This window comes from Mastacembelus armatus, chromosome 7, assembly GCF_900324485.2.
Source record: "Mastacembelus armatus chromosome 7, fMasArm1.2, whole genome shotgun sequence".
Taxonomy (NCBI): domain Eukaryota; kingdom Metazoa; phylum Chordata; class Actinopteri; order Synbranchiformes; family Mastacembelidae; genus Mastacembelus; species Mastacembelus armatus.
Genome location: NC_046639.1, coordinates 19263019 through 19282740, shown reverse-complemented (window position 1 = coordinate 19282740; position 19722 = coordinate 19263019). Strand labels below are relative to the sequence as shown.

At 39.5% G+C, this 19722-nt stretch overlaps 1 protein-coding gene across 3 annotated transcripts in view; it reads left to right on the top strand.

The window, feature by feature from the left end:
- Nucleotides 1-19722, top strand: part of prkcz (protein kinase C, zeta) — a 73219-nt gene that overhangs the window by 26471 nt on the left and 27026 nt on the right. For 2 of the 3 annotated variants that reach the window (XM_026332150.1, XM_026332152.1), the window contains 2 exons: nucleotides 11310-11395; nucleotides 18164-18295. In XM_026332150.1, coding sequence (XP_026187935.1) covers nucleotides 11310-11395; nucleotides 18164-18295 — 218 coding nt within the window. Of the gene's footprint in view, nucleotides 1-6746; nucleotides 6976-11309; nucleotides 11396-18163; nucleotides 18296-19722 lie in introns of those variants that run through there. The other variant, XM_026332151.1, reaches the window with a different exon arrangement.

Below are 19722 nucleotides of genomic sequence, written 5' to 3'. Positions count from 1 at the left end.
GGCTAATCCACAAAAGGTTGGTCCCTTGCATAATGCTCCCACTGGGCAACCACTTCAGCTGGCACAAACAAGCCAAACAACAATGGTGTTGCTGAAGCCTGCCTTGGTGAGGCTGTATGCTGAACAGAATAAGAGGTCTGCCAAAGCTGCTACATCAAGCTGCTGGCTATGGCCTGTGGCCTGTGGAGTTGTTGGCCTTATTTCCCAAGCCTCCACTTGACTTTTCCCCTTTGTATAATTCTGTTCTTTTTCTTATATACAACAACAACCTCATCTGTTAATCTGCTTCTTTCTTTTTCCTTCTTTTCACACGTTCCTCTCATCCCATCTTCTTCCATGTCTCTGTTTGTGCACTGCATGTCTGACCAGGTCACCTTGTTGGTATTCTTTGTTTTTGACATTCTGAGGTCAAACCATTTTGCGACCATCCCTGCAATCTTACATAATACACCCGAGATGAGGTTTTATGGACAAAGGGGCTGAAATCAGTATTTATCATGAGCAGTAAGGCTAGGATTTAGTCAGGTGATTAGGATTGAGCCAAACATTAATATAATGTGCGCAGTGTTGTGAGTTGGTATATATGTGTGTGGCCTTATTGTGGCTCAGTTGGCTGAGTGTGAAGTTTACAGCACTGCTATTATCATTTCAGTACAAGCTACACAGTCAGCATCTGATGTCCAGTGAAGATGGATAGTTTCAGTGATTAAAGGTGTTCAGAGTAGATGGTTTATGTGCACAGTTGGTTTGCTTCCCACATAATAAATTATATCATAGTGTTTTCTGGAGAAAATGTGGACTGCAAAATGTGGACATGAAGACATATAGACAGTATTTGATATTTAAAGGCCAGCTGCAGAATCTTTTAATGATTTCTCCTGCTTTGCAACCAGCCCTTCAAGGTCCATTACTGCATTTCTGCATGAAAGGTTGAGCTGATGGACCATCCCTATCAAACCGATGTTTCCAGCAGTTGATTGATTGTTTCCATAGTTTGTGGATATTGACAAAATCGGGAGATGAGAGAAAATTGATGAGAATCAACACAAAGACAAGAAGAGTTCACTGCCTTTTAAACGCTGATATTTTGCGGTGAAATCTGTGGATTTCAGTGGAACTGCTGTGGCCAGTATTTCTGTTTGTGTCGTGAAGTAAACCTTTTGGTATAGGCTCCTTAGGTTATTTGTTTCTAAATGATCCAGAGTCTGCAGGCAGTTATTGAATTGAATTAGCAGGTACAATAGTTCATCAATAAACGCTGTGAGAAGAGACTGTCACCAAACAGCCTGTTTCTTGGTAATCTGGGCAAACTCCACTTTTTCCATCCCTGTGGTCTGATCAGGATTCGGTGTCACCTATAGGTCAAGTGTTGGGGCATGGTCTCAACAGATTTAGTGAAAATTGAATAGTAGTAGCAAAAATAGTAAAATGTAGAAAATATAGTAAGCCAGAAATGTCATGTCTGCATATATTTGTCCTGCAGGTACAAATAAATTATCCAGAGAATCCAGCAGGAAAATAGCTCAGAGTAAGAAGAAAAATGAAGTACCTCAAATTGTTTGATTGCAGTAGTGGTACCGTTGTTTAGAGATATGTGCAATCAAAACCTACAAATTAGCAAATTACTAATAAATATGTGAAAAGCAAGTAGCATAAAAAATCCGAAGTGACCTGGAAATTTCAAGTTTTATTGAAATTGCTGAGTCTGGGTGCCAACAACCTCACAGAGTGAAGAAACTGTGTTATCTTCAATTCCAGTCATTGAATTCCTCTCAGGAGAGAACGTCTTTAAAACCAGTCACCTTGTGTTTTTCTAATGTTCTGCACCGGTCTCTGCACAGTGTTGATTCAGAGTGACTGAGCAGCTGCTCCACACCACCTGCTCCCGGCAGAGCTGATAAAGTAAAAATGTCTTGAAGGCTGGTTTGATAAAGCTGTGGGTAAAGCCCAGAGAATAGCCCTTCACTCTCATTGTGAAGGAATGCAGAAAATGCTTGCACAACCTCCCCGGTGTTGCAACACTAGCGGGCAAGGACAGACATAAAAGTGTCCAAGTCTGAGTCTGGCTGGGGGAGGGAGAGCTCTGGGTGTGCCTGTCCTAAAATAATCAAAGTTTTTACAGAGGAATTTATGACGTTTAATCTCAGATGCATGAGGTTCATTTTAGGGGGGTCCTGCAGTTTCAGTTTTGTGTACCTTTATATAAATATTGCCTGACTGATACTGGATTTTTGAGGCTGAGGCTGACATTATTATTAAGAAGTATAAAAAACTGCTAGTGATATTTCAGCTGAAAGTACTGAGATAACACAAACAAGCAGTCTTAACACGGGGTCCCTTACATTTGTCTTTTTGAATTGTGACCAAGATAGTGAGCAGCATATTTTACAGTTGAAAAATAAACCTGCCAGTGCTCTCTGGTGGACAGTCTCTGCAATGGAGAGTTTGACAAATACACCCATGAAAATGCAAAAAGCTAGTAAACATGTTTAACACGTTCAGTGCTTGGTCACTAAAAACAAATTCATTTTACTTAGCCAACTTGAAACCATTTTTAAAATGTCTAAATGTTGGTCTAAGTGTTCACAGTTTATTAAGAACTAAATGAAATGAAATGAATAATAAAGCTGATACTGAGTATCATACTGAGATTTTCAGGAATTGGTCATTAGTTGTGACTCAAAGCATCAGAATTAGAAGCAAGGTGAGTCTTGAAAAAAGCTTTTATGACACATATGGAAAAGGAATAGTTGTATGTTCCTCAGTCAGTTTCTAAAAGTAGCAAATGTTCACACTTTTACCTATTTTATCTTTATTATTTGATATTAAACTGAGTTTAATTTAGAGTTGGTGCAGTTTTAAAAGCTATAAAGTGCTTTATTCTCAACAGCTTCTAATTTTAACATGCAGCACATCTGGTTTATATAGGACAGAATAACATTAGGTTTCACACTCTGTCTGTAGGTGACATACACTAACTCTGAGTATTCCCATGGAAAGAGCCTATTAATGCATCCAGAGACAGGCCTCTAGGAAAGTGTAGCTGTCATCTAGGATGTGCTCCAATAGGCTCAGCACAGCCACTAAAAATAGTCCACAAGGTTTAAATTTAGGTTAGAATGTGTTGTGTGCAGAAGATGCTGCAACTGTATTCAGAGCAAATTCTGCCATCTTGTGGGGAAAATGGTGCAATTGCTGTTTGCTGTAAAGCTTCAGTCATATGGTTGTGATCCCCGTTAAGAGAAACACACAGACTTGTTTTAAATAAGTCTAATTTAGAATCGTCTTGGTTTGCATTTATTTTATTTTATTTTTTTATGTATTCTATCAGAAATGTGTATTTAGTGTGATAGGTAGATAAAGAGAAGCAGCCTGGAGATGAATGAAAACGAAAAAGGAAGGAAGGGAGGAGGAGGATAGAGCGTCACAGAGACACAGGCAAAGCAAGAGCGGGAGGAGGAGGAAGACAGGATGAGGCGAGGAGTAGCAGAGGAGGTGTAGAAGCCCATCATGAGATCCAGGGAGTGAAGCGAGGCAGAGGAAACCTTCAGCTGGGGGGATGCTGCTCACGCTGCTTTTCTACCTTCGAGTCAAAGGTAGGAGATCTGGGGTCAGCAGGGACCGTTCTGTCACTGCGATTCGAACGGTGTCAGGTCATCTGAGGTCTGTGTGTAGAGACAGACAGCCAAAGAGCACACCAGGCTCAGTAGAAAGGTTGCATGGGAACTGAGCTGAGTTGAGACAAGCTGCTTTGCCTTTTTGCCAGTAATGACATCATTAGGTATCAGCCAGTGAAGGAAACAGGTTTTGCTGATAAAGCGTGTTTCTTCTTTTTAATACTAATCTTACAAAATACACTGAAATCATCTGCTGTCCTGTTACCTGCATCCTGATCCAGTCTCCACAAGGTCAGTTAGCCTCCATTGTTACTGTTAAACAGACGGCGCGTCTCATCCTCACATCAGCAGCTGCATCTAAATTAAATAAATCCCATTTTGCCTTGCTGGGACTCTGTGAGGCTCCCTGTCATCTGCCAAATGTCAGTCCTGACAACTTGTGCCTCTCGGTTGTTCTCGGTACCAAAGCTGCTGATTGAGATCTGTGTAACCTGCTTAAAATCCTCTGTCTCTGTGCAGAAGTGACCAGTAACAGTGTTAAGTAGCATTAAGTAAAAAATGTGTCTGCCTCAGTTCCAGTAGAAGATACTCTGTTATACATGATATTTATTGCTGCAGAAATATAAGTATTTAAAATGTACCATTAATCAGTACTATATATACTTACTGCACTTCATACACTGGATATCACACGTACGGTCAATTATTCTATGTTGTTTTACTGTGTAAAATATTGTCAACCTATTAGCTTTTTTTTAAATAGGATATGAAGTTTTCTTAGTTTTCATGAAGATTAGTCAAGTGAAGCCACATGACCAAAGTCCCATTAATCAATACACTGGCAATTTTTTTCTGCTTTACAGTAAATAAATGTTTTATGTAAAAAGGGCCACCAATATTTTGGCCGCTCTGGAAGCGCTTTGACATTTGTCTTGAACAATCCACATTCAAAACCTTCTTAGTATCAAAAATTATGTATACATTCTGTCTGCGGGTTGTTAATGAGCTCTGACATTTTTAAGACATCACATTATCATTTTAGTGGTTTGATTGGATTCTTGAATCTTTTCTAATCATGGACTGTGGTCTGGTTAATATTCAGGTAAAAAAGCTCCAGTTTTTATTGTGGGTGCGTGTTTCATCTCAATGCACAGCTTTTATTTAGTGTGTGTATGTTCAGTGAAGGCGCAAAAATGGAAATTGTTGTTTTCAGCCTGAGGCAACTTGAGCAGCACCAGGCTGTTAAATACAAGGTAATTTAGGTCATGATCAATAAGTGACCATAACACAGTGTTGTCAGTACGAACACACACACACACACACACACACACACACACACACGCCACTACAGATGGAGTGAAAGTGGATATGCTGTCTCAAACTACAGAACCAATACAGTATGTGGACTTTCAACTTGTAGTTTTTATTTGTTAGTGTCAAGAAGAGAACAGTTTCCATAACTGCCCAGGTTTGCATAGTGCAATTGCCCAAAAGCTACAGACCACATGTCCTGGATTTACTTTAATGTATGGAGCTAAATATTTTACTTCACTTCATATTCAAAGTCTACTTTATATATCTATCTGTCATCCTGCTGCTCCTGTAAACACACGGTTCATCAGGAGCTTTTTAAAGCACCATGAAAAGTTCTGATGCTACAGAGCAAATTTCTGCTTCTGTCAGAAATTAAGGAGTTTTAGTAGTTAATAGTAACTACAATGAATTAGAGTACTAGAGAGTCACTTTATTCTGTGCATATAAAATTGACTAGTCAAATGAATTGAAAGTATCAGAAAGTTTGAAATGAACAGAAACTGAATGAACAGAGAAAAGTGTTTGGTTGATGGTTGATACCATCTCACTGAAAAAGAACATTAGGATCTTCGGGACTGGCTTTCATGTGGATGGATATCAGAGGATGTAGTTTAGAAACTAAAAGAGTAAGACCGAAGGCGGCTGACTGAAAGCAGAACAACAGTTGGAATTTTTAAGTGAGGATGCAGACCACTTCTCTAGAAATAATTTTCATCCATATGATTAAAAGTAAAGTTTATATCAGATAAAACCTTGGTACAAGAAACATTTTATCCAGAGCTAAAAATGAAGTTGAGGCTGCTGTGAGACTCTAAACTGCAACCTATTAATATAAAAGCTGCAAAGTGATCTGAAGAATGAAAATTATTGGTGACGGCCACCGTCAAAACTAAAACATCTAAGGGATATTGAATATCAGTTAGGGGTCAAATGACTGAGCATTACTTTTACCTGTAAACAGGAAAAACGAGTGTACTTTAAAACTATCCAGTATTGTGGGTTTTTTTTGTTTCTGTTTAAAAAGTAAAACGGCCAGTGGGAGGAGAAACAATGGAAAAGCAGCAGTATTTTAAATACTATCCATTTGTTCCCCCTGTGGCAGCTGATGATGGCCTCAGTGTGCGCAAGCTTGTTATGGTTTCTCATGACATGTCAGCTGTCAGTGGTCCCTGTGGATGCTGTGACAGATCTGGTGTCATGGTCTCACCTGCTGTGGAGCGGCAGACATGTCTGTGGTCCCGGGGATCCCTGATCGTAAGCCTGTCATACATCGATGTCTAACTCCTCCCTACGGTCCTTATGAGGCTTTACATGACTCCTAAATCCAGATTCAATTTCAGCAATCTCAACTTTTAAATTGGATGTCTTTTGTAATTTCATGGACTTTGTGATGTCTATCCACTCCCTCTCTATCGGGAACACGATGATTAAAAGGACAATTGAATAAATGCTTTAATTAAAAGTCAAACTAACAAAGTTAGTCATGCCTCTATTGAGCATCTCCTCTCACTGAGGTCTAATTGTGTCTGCAAATGCCCGAGGACGGTTTCACTGATCCATCTCAGCTCCTTTGGAAGTCGAGGCCTGTAATAACCTTGTTTTATATAATGTCCCTTAACAATTGGCAGCAGGAACAGTGTGTCCAGAAAATAACTTGCCACTTTAAAAAAAGTTAAAGTGCCACAGACCTTGGTACAGTAGGAGCACGGACATTGCTGATTTGTCAATACCTCATTGAAAACTGTATTCACACTACAAGGCCTTGGGTTTTTTTTTTTTTTTTTTTTTTTTGAGGGAGGGGCGAGTGTTGTCGGTAGCAACTTGTATGCTGCTACTTTCCTGTGAGTGAGGGGAACAATGTCTGGAAATGAGTCAAGCCCTCATAAATGTCCTGTCCCGGAGAGGTTTGGTTGTACCACCCTGTCCTCCTGCTACACGGCTCCTCAAATCAGCCACAGTTTAACAGCAGCGGGCCGTCTACTCGTCTTCATACCTTCCACGGACAAAATGGCAGGATTGTGCGCACTGGCCTTTGCATCTGGAGGTGTAGTATTGTGCTTTGATTCATCGTCTGAGAAGTGGTTTGACTGGTCTGCTTTATTCCGTACATTCCGCGTCTTTCTTCCTCTCATTCTGGCACCTTGGCAGAAAAATGGGGGCAATGCAACACTCGTCATTCTCCAGAGGGGGCTGTTGTAATAGGTCAGCTCTTTGAAGGTCTGCTAGTCAACTTAAGTGATTTTTGTTGCAAGTACACGTGAAAAGCAGCTGTGTTTCTGGTTTGCTTCACCTTCAGGCTGCTTTTCCACTCCGACGATCCAGAAATTGTTTTTTAATTGGATGCTGTAACCAGAGGGGAGGGTGCCATTATCAGATGAGGCAAGGAAATCCCACTTGTGTATATATGTTTAGTTGTGTTTGACGCTGACCTATTTAAGAGCCAGTGTTGTGGCACTATGAAGTATCACAATGACTCTCTGCTGTCAGTGTATAAATTGGTGAAAAAATTGTGAAAAACAATATGTAAGTGCAGTCCATCACCATCTGACTCATAGCAGGAGATGACATGAACACACTTTGATTCTAATTCTAATTTAATGAGTGAATTTACACATCACACACACACACCAGTTTAATCAAAACGTGTGCTCTTGGGTCCCGAGGCCCTGAATCAAGCCAGGCTGTTAAAACTTGGCCTGTTCTTTGTAGCTACAGTTACTTGTGAAAAATGTGTAGTCTGCTTTAGCTCAAAACTTCAAAGAAACATCACATCAGTCTATAGAAACTCACTGATTTGAGTCCGAATCTGAATATGTAATCTTTCTGAATGCGTTACTTTCTTTAAAGCTGTTAACACAAACTGAGATTAAAGTTAGGATTGTTATTCAAAGTCACAACACAGATTTCACAACATGTGACTGCTACCATGCACATTTTAATAATCCCTGTAGCATTCGAGCTTTAGATCACATTAATCACATTCATGTTTTTAAATATGCAAAAGTTTTGGACCTTATTTAAAACAGAACCACTTAATATCTACTCAAATTCTACATGCATATATCCAAACAGACAGCCGCCTAGTCTGGATCAGCTCAGCAACATGATGCTTCAGCCATTACAGAGCAGACATGTTAGGACACACTTGCAGTTTAAGCTGTGCAGCCAAACCTTTGACTGCTCATTTGTGATTATTTACGTGGAAAAAAAAAAAAAAGGCATTTTTTTAACTGACTTCAAACCAGCGAGAAAACAGAGCTTTCATCAAGGCCTTTTAAATCTTTGAGTTTGCAGTCTTGGATCTGACACAGAGTGGATTTATGCATGTTGAGCTCATCCAATCATTTGTTCTTTAATGTGGATTAAAAGCGCATCTTTCTAAACTATTTCAGGGATAGGGTTTTGAAGGTTTTTCTTTAATATGCTAAAATGTTCTCAGGAATAGCAGTTAATATTAATACAGCAGAAAAATGCACTTGTACATCACTTTTATATAGATTCTAAAAGGACTACTCAGCATTTAAACTCAGTGAGCCAGTATATCAGCCAAATACACATTTAAGATTAAATAAAATTCACTCATATATTTAAACTTCTCTATCTCTACACCAACACCTCATTAAAGACTTTAAACTGAGAGCTGTAATTTACCACTTTGTCAAAACATTGTTGTAGGTAATTATTTAATTGCATTGACTGTTTTAAGCCGCTGACATGGGTGCTGAGGAGTGTAACATGGGGTGGTTTGTTGGGTTTATTGTGCCCCTCCACCAACTCCATCGTGCCTCCGCTAGTTTGGGTACAGGGAAGAAATACTTGGTAACTATGGAAACACGGCATAGCGATTCTCCGAGGGAGAACTTCTCTTTCGAGGCCTTGAGTTAACAGGATTAGAGGGAATTTAAAGATGAGGCCCTAAAACGCAGAGCCTCTTTGTGTCTCTACTCGTTTTCACTCTGATCTCCGCTGCCCTGACTTAGAGGTAGTTAGAAAGATACTACAATCACAAAAATATTCAGCTGAACCTATATTTGCTTTGAATACATTCAACACAGCAGCAGCCTGTATGAAAGTGCCGTATCTGCAACATATTCTGACAGGAGTTTTGTAGTAGTGTTCAATCCAATAATGGAGATGAGCAGAACTTAAATTTTAGCTGGATCAAGACTTGGTCTGCTTGTTTGTATTCCTCACCAAACTAAAGCAACATATATATTTTCTGGCTTAAATTATTTGATTATGGCACATGATAGACAGTAGCCAAATATGGTGACTAAAGATGAAGATTTTTAGTTTAAAGATTAAGGATGATGTGAGCACCCCCACCCCCCTTTCTGAAACCATCTGAAACAAGGATTCACCCCTGGGCATGAAAATTTAAACACAGCTCTGCACCCATTGCTCAAGGGATGCACAGAATATTCAACCTCAATCTGCACAATGCTAGAATAATTTTTGAGAACAGGAGGAGCGTGAAAGGATTTACTTTAATTTCCAGACAATGTCGTCCTGACATCCTCACAGCCAAGTAATAATAGCAAGTATATGGTGGGCTGTGGCTACCATAGCAACAGAAGAGAAAAGAGTGAGTGGAAGATGTCATCGCCCGAGCAGCCAACCAGACTGGAGCAGTTAGTGAATAATTAGTGGAAGTCAGGACGGCGACGCCTGATGTGGTTCGCTTCAATTCACTTCATGTTCATGCTGTGGTGATGTTTTTTTTATTTATTTATTTTTTAAATGTACTAAAAAGTGAAAGGTAACTTGTGTGTGCTGATAATTTATTGGTTTGTATGGCAGCAGACCTGAAAAACTGTTGTTGTTTGCGCACAATGTACTTTTTCACCCGAAAGTTTGCGACACAAATTGTCTTGTGTGAATCACTTCAGTTTAAGAACGTCATAAAAAGTAAGACAAACAAAACTCTTATCAAACTTTATCGCGTTCATCGTATCAGCGGTAGACAGTGACCTCACAGGGGCCACATGAACATATCCATTCATGTGTGTAACCCTGTCTCCTGTTGTTTGCTATGTACATGCGCATCAATTAAGTTTTCTTCTTTAGGCTCCATCTGATGTAACACCATGAAGACCACATTTCCTGCTGCTAATAGAAATCTAATGGTTGACTATGATCATTTGCCGTAATCAGTTATTACCCTGCCACTTTAAATAGAAATCTCATCTGCACATTGGAACAGCATTGGACCAAGACTAAACAACAACAGACATGACACATGATGGTTGTGCAGATTATAATTAGGTTCAGCATTATGACTGTGGGCTGTCATGTTTGGTTGGACTCCTGCTGTATTTATAGGTCACTGCTTGTTCTTACTGAATTGTCATGAAATGATCACTGTGGATCAGTAAGTCGTGTGTACTGTATAATGGAAATTTTGCCCAGTCCTCTTTTCGTAATACCTGAATCTGCTGTGGTTGACAGATACAAGCCCCTTATTAGATCACATCAATTGAGAAGATGAAAACAAATTTCACAGAGGATGCAAAACAACAACTTGTCATTTCTCGGTACTACAGTTGTATCTTAGGATTCAAACTTTGCAGTGCCAGGGGGAGAAAACTTTAGCAAACATGGGGATAAATGTGGGGAATAGACACACATCCAGGATGCTTTATGACTCAACTTCATTACCCAAACTAGATCCAAAGAAAAACTTCAAGTTCATCCTCCATGTTACAGATTTTTCACACCTGGGATCAGATGAGCAGAGAAATGTTGTCAGTCACTTGCTTTTCTGACCTCCTCCTTAAGACGTCCTAGCACTAAAACACATATTTATGTAGAATGTTTTTTCTATTCTTTTCAAATAGTGTTTAATATGAAGACAGAACCACAGTTTCAGTGCAATAAAGGACCTTGTTATGCCCTGAAGTTTATTAATAGCTGGGTACATGGTACTTTTATAAATAGCTGCAGCTTCGTTGTCTCACCTGAATAATATTAGGCACTGATAAGTCCATTCATCGCCAGGAGTAAAGAAAAGGGGAGATGGTGGTGTTGAGAAATGGTCGGAGCAGGCGAACGGGGAGGAGGATGAAGGGAAAGAATATTCATCTGGACAGAGGGAGGGAGTGGAGAGGGAGCAAAGCATTGTGGGTGTATGTCATTGTATGAGTGTGAGCATGCGCGTACGTCAGAGACCAACCTGATGGTCATCTTCCCCTTACTTGAACTCAGGCTTCACGTGAAGGACGAGCCTCTGGAGCTTTCCCTCAGCTCTCACTCTGTTCAGTCGCTCCTTCTCTTCCCCTCCTCCCATCTTTCCTCACCCTAGTGTAGCACACCTCCACCCCCTCCCCAATCAGCTGCTCACCATGCTGCTTCTCTACAACTGTTTCCTCTCTCTCCTAGAATCGATCTATCGCCGCGGGGCCAGAAGATGGAGGAAACTCTACCGAGTCAACGGACACCTCTTCCAGGCCAAGCGCTTTAACAGGGTGAGTGTTCAAGTCTTAGTGATACCTGAAGAGCACTTCACTTGCTTCATGATGAGCCTTTCATGAGGATATACTGGAATAATGACAAAACTGATGATGCTGGAAGATTAAGGACATTTTAAAATGATGTTAGGTCTAAATACTATTCAGAATATTTGATTGCTTACTGGAATTCATTGTGGCAAGTTTTAGAATTAAATACAAACTTTGCTAAATGATGTAGAAGAGCTCTGAACGAGCTGAACACAAGGAGGCATTAATCTGTGTTTGCAGCCTGACCGACCTCTGCAAATACAGTCAGTAGTTGTTCATTTGAGGTTTTTGTTATTTCTGCCATTTGATGTACAACCAGTGCAGCTGCGATCATGTCATTCTCACTTGTTTGGGTTTGGAATAGTTTCTTTGGCACAGCAAGATGACTTCCGCGTTCTTAGTCGGGCCTTCCAAAGTCCAAATGTAATCCCATCACAGACCTGCACTAAATGATTCCCTGCCTATTAGCCAAGACTAACATTAACCCTGTTTTAGTTGCCTGTCCCTGGTGGTACTCACAACCAACCAAATTTTCTGTTCTAAATTTATGCAGAGTATGGACTCCTTTCTGCTTCTCTGCACAATAAACAGTAGTCTGTCACAAGCATCTTGCAGTTAAATTATATATGACAGGTAATCATGTCACTGCTCCAGCTAAGCTATTTGGATATTGATGCATAATTCATGGTGTCCTAGTTATGGCTTGTGTAGCGGTTGTCTCATACCAGCTGTCAGCTCCATGCTGCACACATGCAGGTACCTGAATGCACATCTGGGTTTTCATCATTGCTCTGCCAATATGGTAAAGGGCTGCACCTGCTCACCCTGCTTGTCTGAAAGAATTCTTCAGCATTCAAAGTGTTCCTATTCCTCAATGTGCCATGGCATCATTGGACCATAGAAGAAGAAGGACCTTGATGCTGCTTCTATCAGGACATATGTATAAATTTGTTTTCTCTGAAGGTAAAAGATGATCTGGTTCCTTCCCTTTATGTTGTGGACTCATGTCAGATCATCTAATATTTTATTCTGACATCTAAGTATCAAAAAGTCATAAATCAGATCCTTTTATTTACCAAAATTGGATATTTGCTTTATTTTTTTAAGGCAGCTTTCAGATAAGCAACCAGACCAATAAAATATTCAATACGAGATGATTATTGCTGTCGGTGAGAAATTTATTTTCTTTCTTTATTTCCTTCAAGGAAGATTTTCTGGTTAGTAAAACAGCTGTTGGGATGAAATGTGTCCCACGGGGCCTGTAGTCTTATTGGCTAAACCAGAAAGTGGATAAGCTCAGTGCACCGGCATCTTTCTGACTCAGCATTTTGCTCCAATATCTGCTCCCTGACGTGGTCATTACTACTGATGCACAGTGGAGCCTGGCTTATTCAATTGAAGACATAGAGATGTAGAGCACATTAGTACTTTGAGCTGAAGCAGTAATCATAATGGCTGAGGTACAGAGAAAAACGATCCAAAACACTCATCATAATTATTGCACCGCTGCTCTGTCAGGACATGTAGGCAGAACAAAATACATCAGTATACTAATCATTTGCTTTTCAAAGACTTTCATTAAAATGCGATTTTTCTTTCCAGACCAGAAAGCTTGATGTTCTGCTGTGTAAAGACCTGGTCTGTGTCTAAATGTCTCATCATTAGTTCACTTTCTATTTCAGACATGTAGCATTGAGTGTTTTGTAGCACTGACATCTGTTGCAGTTGTGCAAAAATAATATTGTCATCTGTTAAATGTGAGGACATGTAGGATTGTTAGCAGACAATTAGTGTACAGACCATGAATACTTGGACATTTCATTCAGTCCAGTGGAGTTTAGCCACTGAGACACATCTCAGCCACTCAGTAAAGTAGCTCACTGTAATTAAAGTGCACCACATATTGAATAGATAATGATTTCAAGCAGTGACAGAAATGATATCAGGGTGACTGTTGCAGACTCAGCTTTATGTTCTACATCACAGTTTTTCTTAGTTTCAGGCTACTAAAGATGGAATGGCAGTTTGAGAAATCATTGCATCCCATCTCATCCCTCGTCCTACCCTCGACTGTTTAATGATACTGACGGTGTTGTTTTAGATGAAATTTTAGACATTCCTGGTCTCATATGGATGAATGTGTAAATATCTGCACAGCTGTTGGATGGATTCATATTCTATTCTGTGCTTTATACTAATTAGCAATATTAGCTAAATTATGATGGTGGCCATTATACCTGCTACATATTGTACATACATCAACAACATGCTGAGGTTGACATGTATTGCTAGCAGGGCTGCAGGCTCTTGTTAAAGGGTGGAGTTTACTGTAGACACTTATCCTTGAAACATTACTTCATTTTATGTATAAACTAATTACTGGACTTGTAAAGTAGTTTAGATTATTTCAATCCACTGTAAACAATAAAGGGATGGATGAGATTCATTGTTGGCTTAATATAAATGTACAGCTTAACATTCATGTCTTGTGTTTCTATTGCTAACCAGTGGGTTTTTGTACTGGGGTTTTCCTGACTGTTGTTGCTATGCCAGCTTCAAGGATTCTGGTTGGTTCACTGTGTTGTCCTCCGCATATAAATAAGCAAAGGAAGAAGTAGGTCAGATTTATCTTCCCTTCTCCCACTCTATCCCTCTCCTTCCTCTCAGTCTGTGCACGTTTGTCTCCGTCTCTCTCCTCCCTCCTCCCTCCTCTCTCCTTTCTCGTCTCCATCGCGCTCCATCTCCCCCTGATGTGGTAGTGGAGAAAGCTGCTTTGTGGATCCCTCTCATTCAACCTATTGGGTTCTCTTTAGATCCTGTCCCCCATGTGATGAAGCAGAATTCTGCCGTCCTGGCTGGCTCTTTGCCTCCACAGGCTCTGCATTAGGGAGATGACTGACACCAGCGTCTCATTGTGCAAGGCAGAAAATTCAAACAAAAAGTGAAATTGATCAATCGATCGGGCTGCTGTGAAGTGGATGTACACCAACATTTATCTCCACTGATGTTTGGGACACTCACATTTTGTTTTGTCAGGTTTTCAGTCCCATTGTTTTTTGTTTTGTTTTTTTTCTGTTAGAGAGCAGATTATCACTAAAACCTGGTTCTAAATTGGGTTTGAATGAAAGAATCATTGAAATAACAAAGTGGGTGCATTGTGCACCCATGGCTTAGTTATCCTGTCTTTGTACTTCTTAATCTGATCCTTTTTTGTTACCTTTACCTACCCCTGTGATGATGTGGTGGAGTAGGGAAGAGAGTTGTTCTTCGTGCCTGAAATCATCTTTTACCTTTCCATCCTGAGAGGGTCACTGTAGGGGGTGCAAGCACTCAGCTTTACCCACAGAAAGCATCTGCAGAGTTCTGCCATTAGGAGAGCCTTGTTTTGAGAACTGTTCACCGGTGGAGGTGTACAGGTTTGATGATGATGATGATGATGATGAAATTTGTTTATTTGAGCAGTTCAGCATAATCAATACACGATTTTATATATCGCAATATCTCAGTGCCCAAAAGGCGTATTGCTGAGGTTCATGCTTTGGTGACGCAGGTCTGTATGTTTTGAATTAATTCGATATCTGACAATGATTATTTCTTGCTACAATAACAGCATGGCTCCAGGGACAGCAGTGTTGGGTGGTTCACCAGCACAAAACTGAACATGTTTGATATCCTGTTTTTGTTGCTGCTGTAATGACCTTATTGCTTTGCACAGATTGCTGCAGATTTTTTTTTTTTTTTTTTTTTTTTTTTGTCAAAAGTGAATCAGACAGCACATCATTTCTCAGCATATTAGGCCAGTCAGTTTCCAGGCACTCATATGATCTGTAATGCTGTCTGCTGGAACGATGAGAGGACTGGCAATCGATAAAAGCCTTTCTCATCCTCTCCTCCCTCTATTCCCAAGTTGCAGGCAGCTGCAGGATGATCAGGTCTTCCAAGTAAGAAATGCAGCTAGTAGAAGAATGCTCAACCTCCACATCTGTGCTGGTTTCAATAATGTTAGTATGTCATTCCACCTAGGTCAAGGGCGCCACTGACAGCTGTAAGATTTGCCTTGTAGCTGTAGTTTTTCCTGGGAATGTGTCCTATATATACTATTTCCTGTGGAAAATGGGATTTCTCTCCCTGAGGAAAGTTTGAAATTTTCATAATGGAATGGAATTTATGTTACTAGAAAATCCTATTATTTTTGTGTGTGTGTGTGTGTGTTTTGTTTTTTGGTCTTGATCTGAGGTAATTACTGTGTGCACCAGCATAGAAGGAGGGTCTTTTGCATGCATCCACTTGTTGTGGTGGTTACACTGAAGTTAAAGCAAAATTGCTCTGCTTGCTTTGGTGTAATGTTTCTGTTTTTATTATTTGAAACACTAATTGAGATTTCGTGGTCTTTTTTTGGGAGCAACTGACTTAACAAAGCTGCTGTTTTTGTTTCTGTTCTGTTTGTTTGGGATTCAGTTATCTGAGAAGAAAAACAGTTAAAGGTTCAACACACAGCTTTAAATTAAAAGATGTTTGTGGTGATGCAACGTGGTACAAATTAGCTGCTTTACAACTCTGTTTTCTATAAGAACCATATTATTATTCTATATTACATACTGTAGCATATTCCTATAAATATAACAAGTCAAATATATATATATACATATATGTGGAGCTGTTTTCATGGTCACAGTCTTTCTGTTTACACATTTGCAAGGCCACTGCTGTGCTTGTTAATTGCTGATGGCATTAAAAAAGGAAGCTTAAACATGGCTGTCTGACTTAATGTAATTTCTTTCTCATCAGTACCTTCTGCTTGCACCCTGTAACCTGAAACTGGGGGGGTAAAGCAACATGAGGCTGGATTTCTCCTAAGCTGTTTTTTTTAATTTTTTTTAAAAAAAAGGGCATAACTAATAACACACGTGGTGTTTTCTTGTCTGATGCAGCATCAGGCTCATCACAGCTCTTTCTACCAGCCACTGCTGATTATTCTCAGGCTGTGTGCACTGTTGTGGAAAGAGGCAACAAGGCAAAAGTGTGATTAATTTATAAATGTGCACCTTAACCTCTATATAGCGTTTGATCAGAAAGACTGAACGAAGCCTTTGAAATCTCGCTTAAGCATTTCCATGGAAACAGAGCACAGACTGGGACTGTTTGTTCTTTACACTGTCAGCATACACGCCTGTGAATCAATGTAGACACATGCAAGTGCACACATGGTATTTAGTCTCCACTAAGACTTTATGAGGATAGATTTGATGTCCAGGGACAAAGATCTGCAAACGAAACACCCTTTGGTACTAATATAACAACATAAGAGACAAGCTAGAAAGAACCAATAAGAACACGCTGTGGGAACCGTGTTCCGCAACCAAGAGTCTCAGTGTCGCTGTAGATTTATATGAGCAAGATAAGAGCAAGATAATAGTATGTGAAGAAACACGGTAAATAGCATAATGTAAACGTAAAATACTTCATTTCAGTTTGGGTCTTGCAGTTGAGTTAACACACACAGACTCAAGCATGACTTGAAACTACATAAGTGGAAAATAAAATATTTAATAGTTATATATAATATAAAATAGTTTTTTAGAGATCTGTAAAAATCTGTAAGACCTTTTTTTTTTTTTTTTTTGTCAGTGCTCAACAGGTCAGTTAAACATTTAAAATTTGTCTGCAGACAAAATGAAAAATCTAGTAAATGATGGATGAGGAGTTATATTAAGAAAATCTATCACAAAATCAAAAGCTTGGTCCAACTAATTGATAGAAAATACTAAAAAAGTCTCAAGACTTTTTCCTCTGTGTTCTCTAATATTAGTACCAGATTAAAGAAATAATAATAAGGAAGTGATGCACACAAAATTAAGCATTACAATCCAATTTTTCCTTTAAAACACATTTGCAGACATCTTTTTATTTTTTTTTTAAAGCTGCTCTAATATTTATGTATTCGCATTGGCTCAAATGCTTGTTTATGAAGTGCAAGTGGCCAATTTAAATGAAGTACACACAAATAGTAGACTTTCATCTGATTTAGGATTTTTTTTCAGTCTTCTTATTAATATTATTATTCTTATTCAGTCAATAAGAATTCCAGTTGCGGTCAGATCTGTCAACTACCAGGTGCCAAAAATACTGCACAGTGGATTGTACTATTAGGAGAGGAGGTTTTACAACTCTGGAATGTAATCGCAGTATAATGGCGGCCACCAATTATCTTTTGTGCCAACAATGGATGGATGTAAATGCAAGAAAACATCTTTCACATTTTTACAGAGTAAATACCAGGAATGTGCACCTTGTACTTGGCCAAACACACACGGTATCACATTTACCAAATCAAATTTTTAAGGTCATAATATGTCATGTCTACTGTTGTTGTTGTAAAAAAAAAATCTTAACTAAGAAAACTTGACTAAAACATGCCAAACTGTTGAATGCATAAGTGAAAAGTATCCAAGTCCAGCATTAGATCAGGAAATATCTGATCCAAAAAGTTCTAAAAACAAGATCAAGACCAAAGCAGATCAAGTTTTTTCTTAGTCTTTTTAATACCTGGCATTGCAGATATATTTTGAATGACACTCAGAAATGATTAAGGTGTTTATGAACAAGAATCCAAACAAAATGTGTAATAAATTTACTTATTTTACTTAAATTGGGAAGAGAATTTCCTTGTAACCTGTCGGTTGTTGTGTGTTAGACTAACCTGTCCGTGTGTGCTGTCCTGTGCGTGTCTTGCAGAAAGCCTACTGTGGCCACTGTAGTGAAAGGATATGGGGGCTGGGCAGGCAGGGCTACAAGTGTATCAACTGCAAACTGTTGGTCCATAAGCGCTGTCACAGACTCATCCCTCAGACCTGCCAAAAGCTTATGGTGAGTACTTCATCTTGTCCCCAGCAGCAGGCAGCACAGTGGCAGCCTGTCATAGCCAATGGCAACACAGTCTCCTGCAAACTCTCAAATCACGTTTACATGTTGTCAACATAAACCTTGAAGATCACGTCCCGTCAGCAGGAGAGTATTATACGACAATGTTAAACAACTCTTTCAGATTAAAGCGTAATTCTGGTTTATTATAACATTTTAGGAGAACTACAGTAAGTACAGGAGCTCAGAGCTAGAGCAGGAATTAAATCTCTTAATTAAAACTGTATTGCATGGTGTTAATGGACAGTTAAGGTAACAATTTTAATGTCCCCCTTTGTTTTTTCTTCCAAACGTGTCTGACAAACCTGGAATTCATTGCTAAAAAGAAATATCACTGGATTCAGCTGTCTCACCAGTTACCCTGGGAGTCAGATGAGAATTATAAAGGTAAACTGCAAAACTGCATTAATACCTGCCATGGCTTGAGAAGATGCAGGTCAGAATGATTGGGCACATACAGTACAACACATAAACACACAGCTGTTTCAGCAGCTTGTGTAGCGCAGGCTGACTGACAGAAAGGCTCCAGCTGACAAACCTAATCTATGTTCGAAACATTTCATGAAAAGCCTGTGAATTGCCATTGGGCTTCTGAAGTGACATGAGGGGAGCAACAAAACCACAGGCTACAAAGCCACACACAAACACTAAAGCTGCACCTAAGCAGGAGGCAAAAAAGCAGCCAAGAAAGTAAGAACTGCTGGCACCTTCTGTTCAGAAATAGGTCTGTGAACACACTGTGCAGTGTAGTCTTTATTCTTTATGATGGATAAGCTTGAACTTTATCATAACTTATGACTAATGAGGGTTGAAGTACATGTCAGTTTCATGTTGTAATAAACTAGAATTATGCACCAACTGAAACATCAAACCTGACTTAGTGTTTTTTATGTCGAATCGCAATCTGGGCTCTGTTTGTGGTTCTTAAATGTCAGGCAGACTGTTTGAAGTCATCCTCAGGTAAAGGATTAATGAAGGGAAATGAATGTGTGTGACACTGTGCTATGTGCTGAGATTAATCTGAAGTGTTGATCTGTTTTATTTTGGACAGAAAAAAAAGTTTACACTTCAACGTGGTGATCCACTTCCACCTCAGGACCTCTGTGACCTCTGTCTTACAGCAGCAAACATTTGTTTTAATCAAGATGTAAGAATTGTAGAATTGGGCCCTGAGCAAATGCTGTAAGCTGCTGCAGAAGCACAGACAGATCAATGCATTCACTCTGAAAAGCTCAAAACTGGCACTGTACGTTGTCGTTCTGAAGCTCTTTCCTCCCATTCTATTGAAATGAGACATGACGTTTAATGACTGCAAACCATTGTGCTCCATTTCATCAGTCCATTTGACCACAAACAAAGCAGGCGTCTGACAA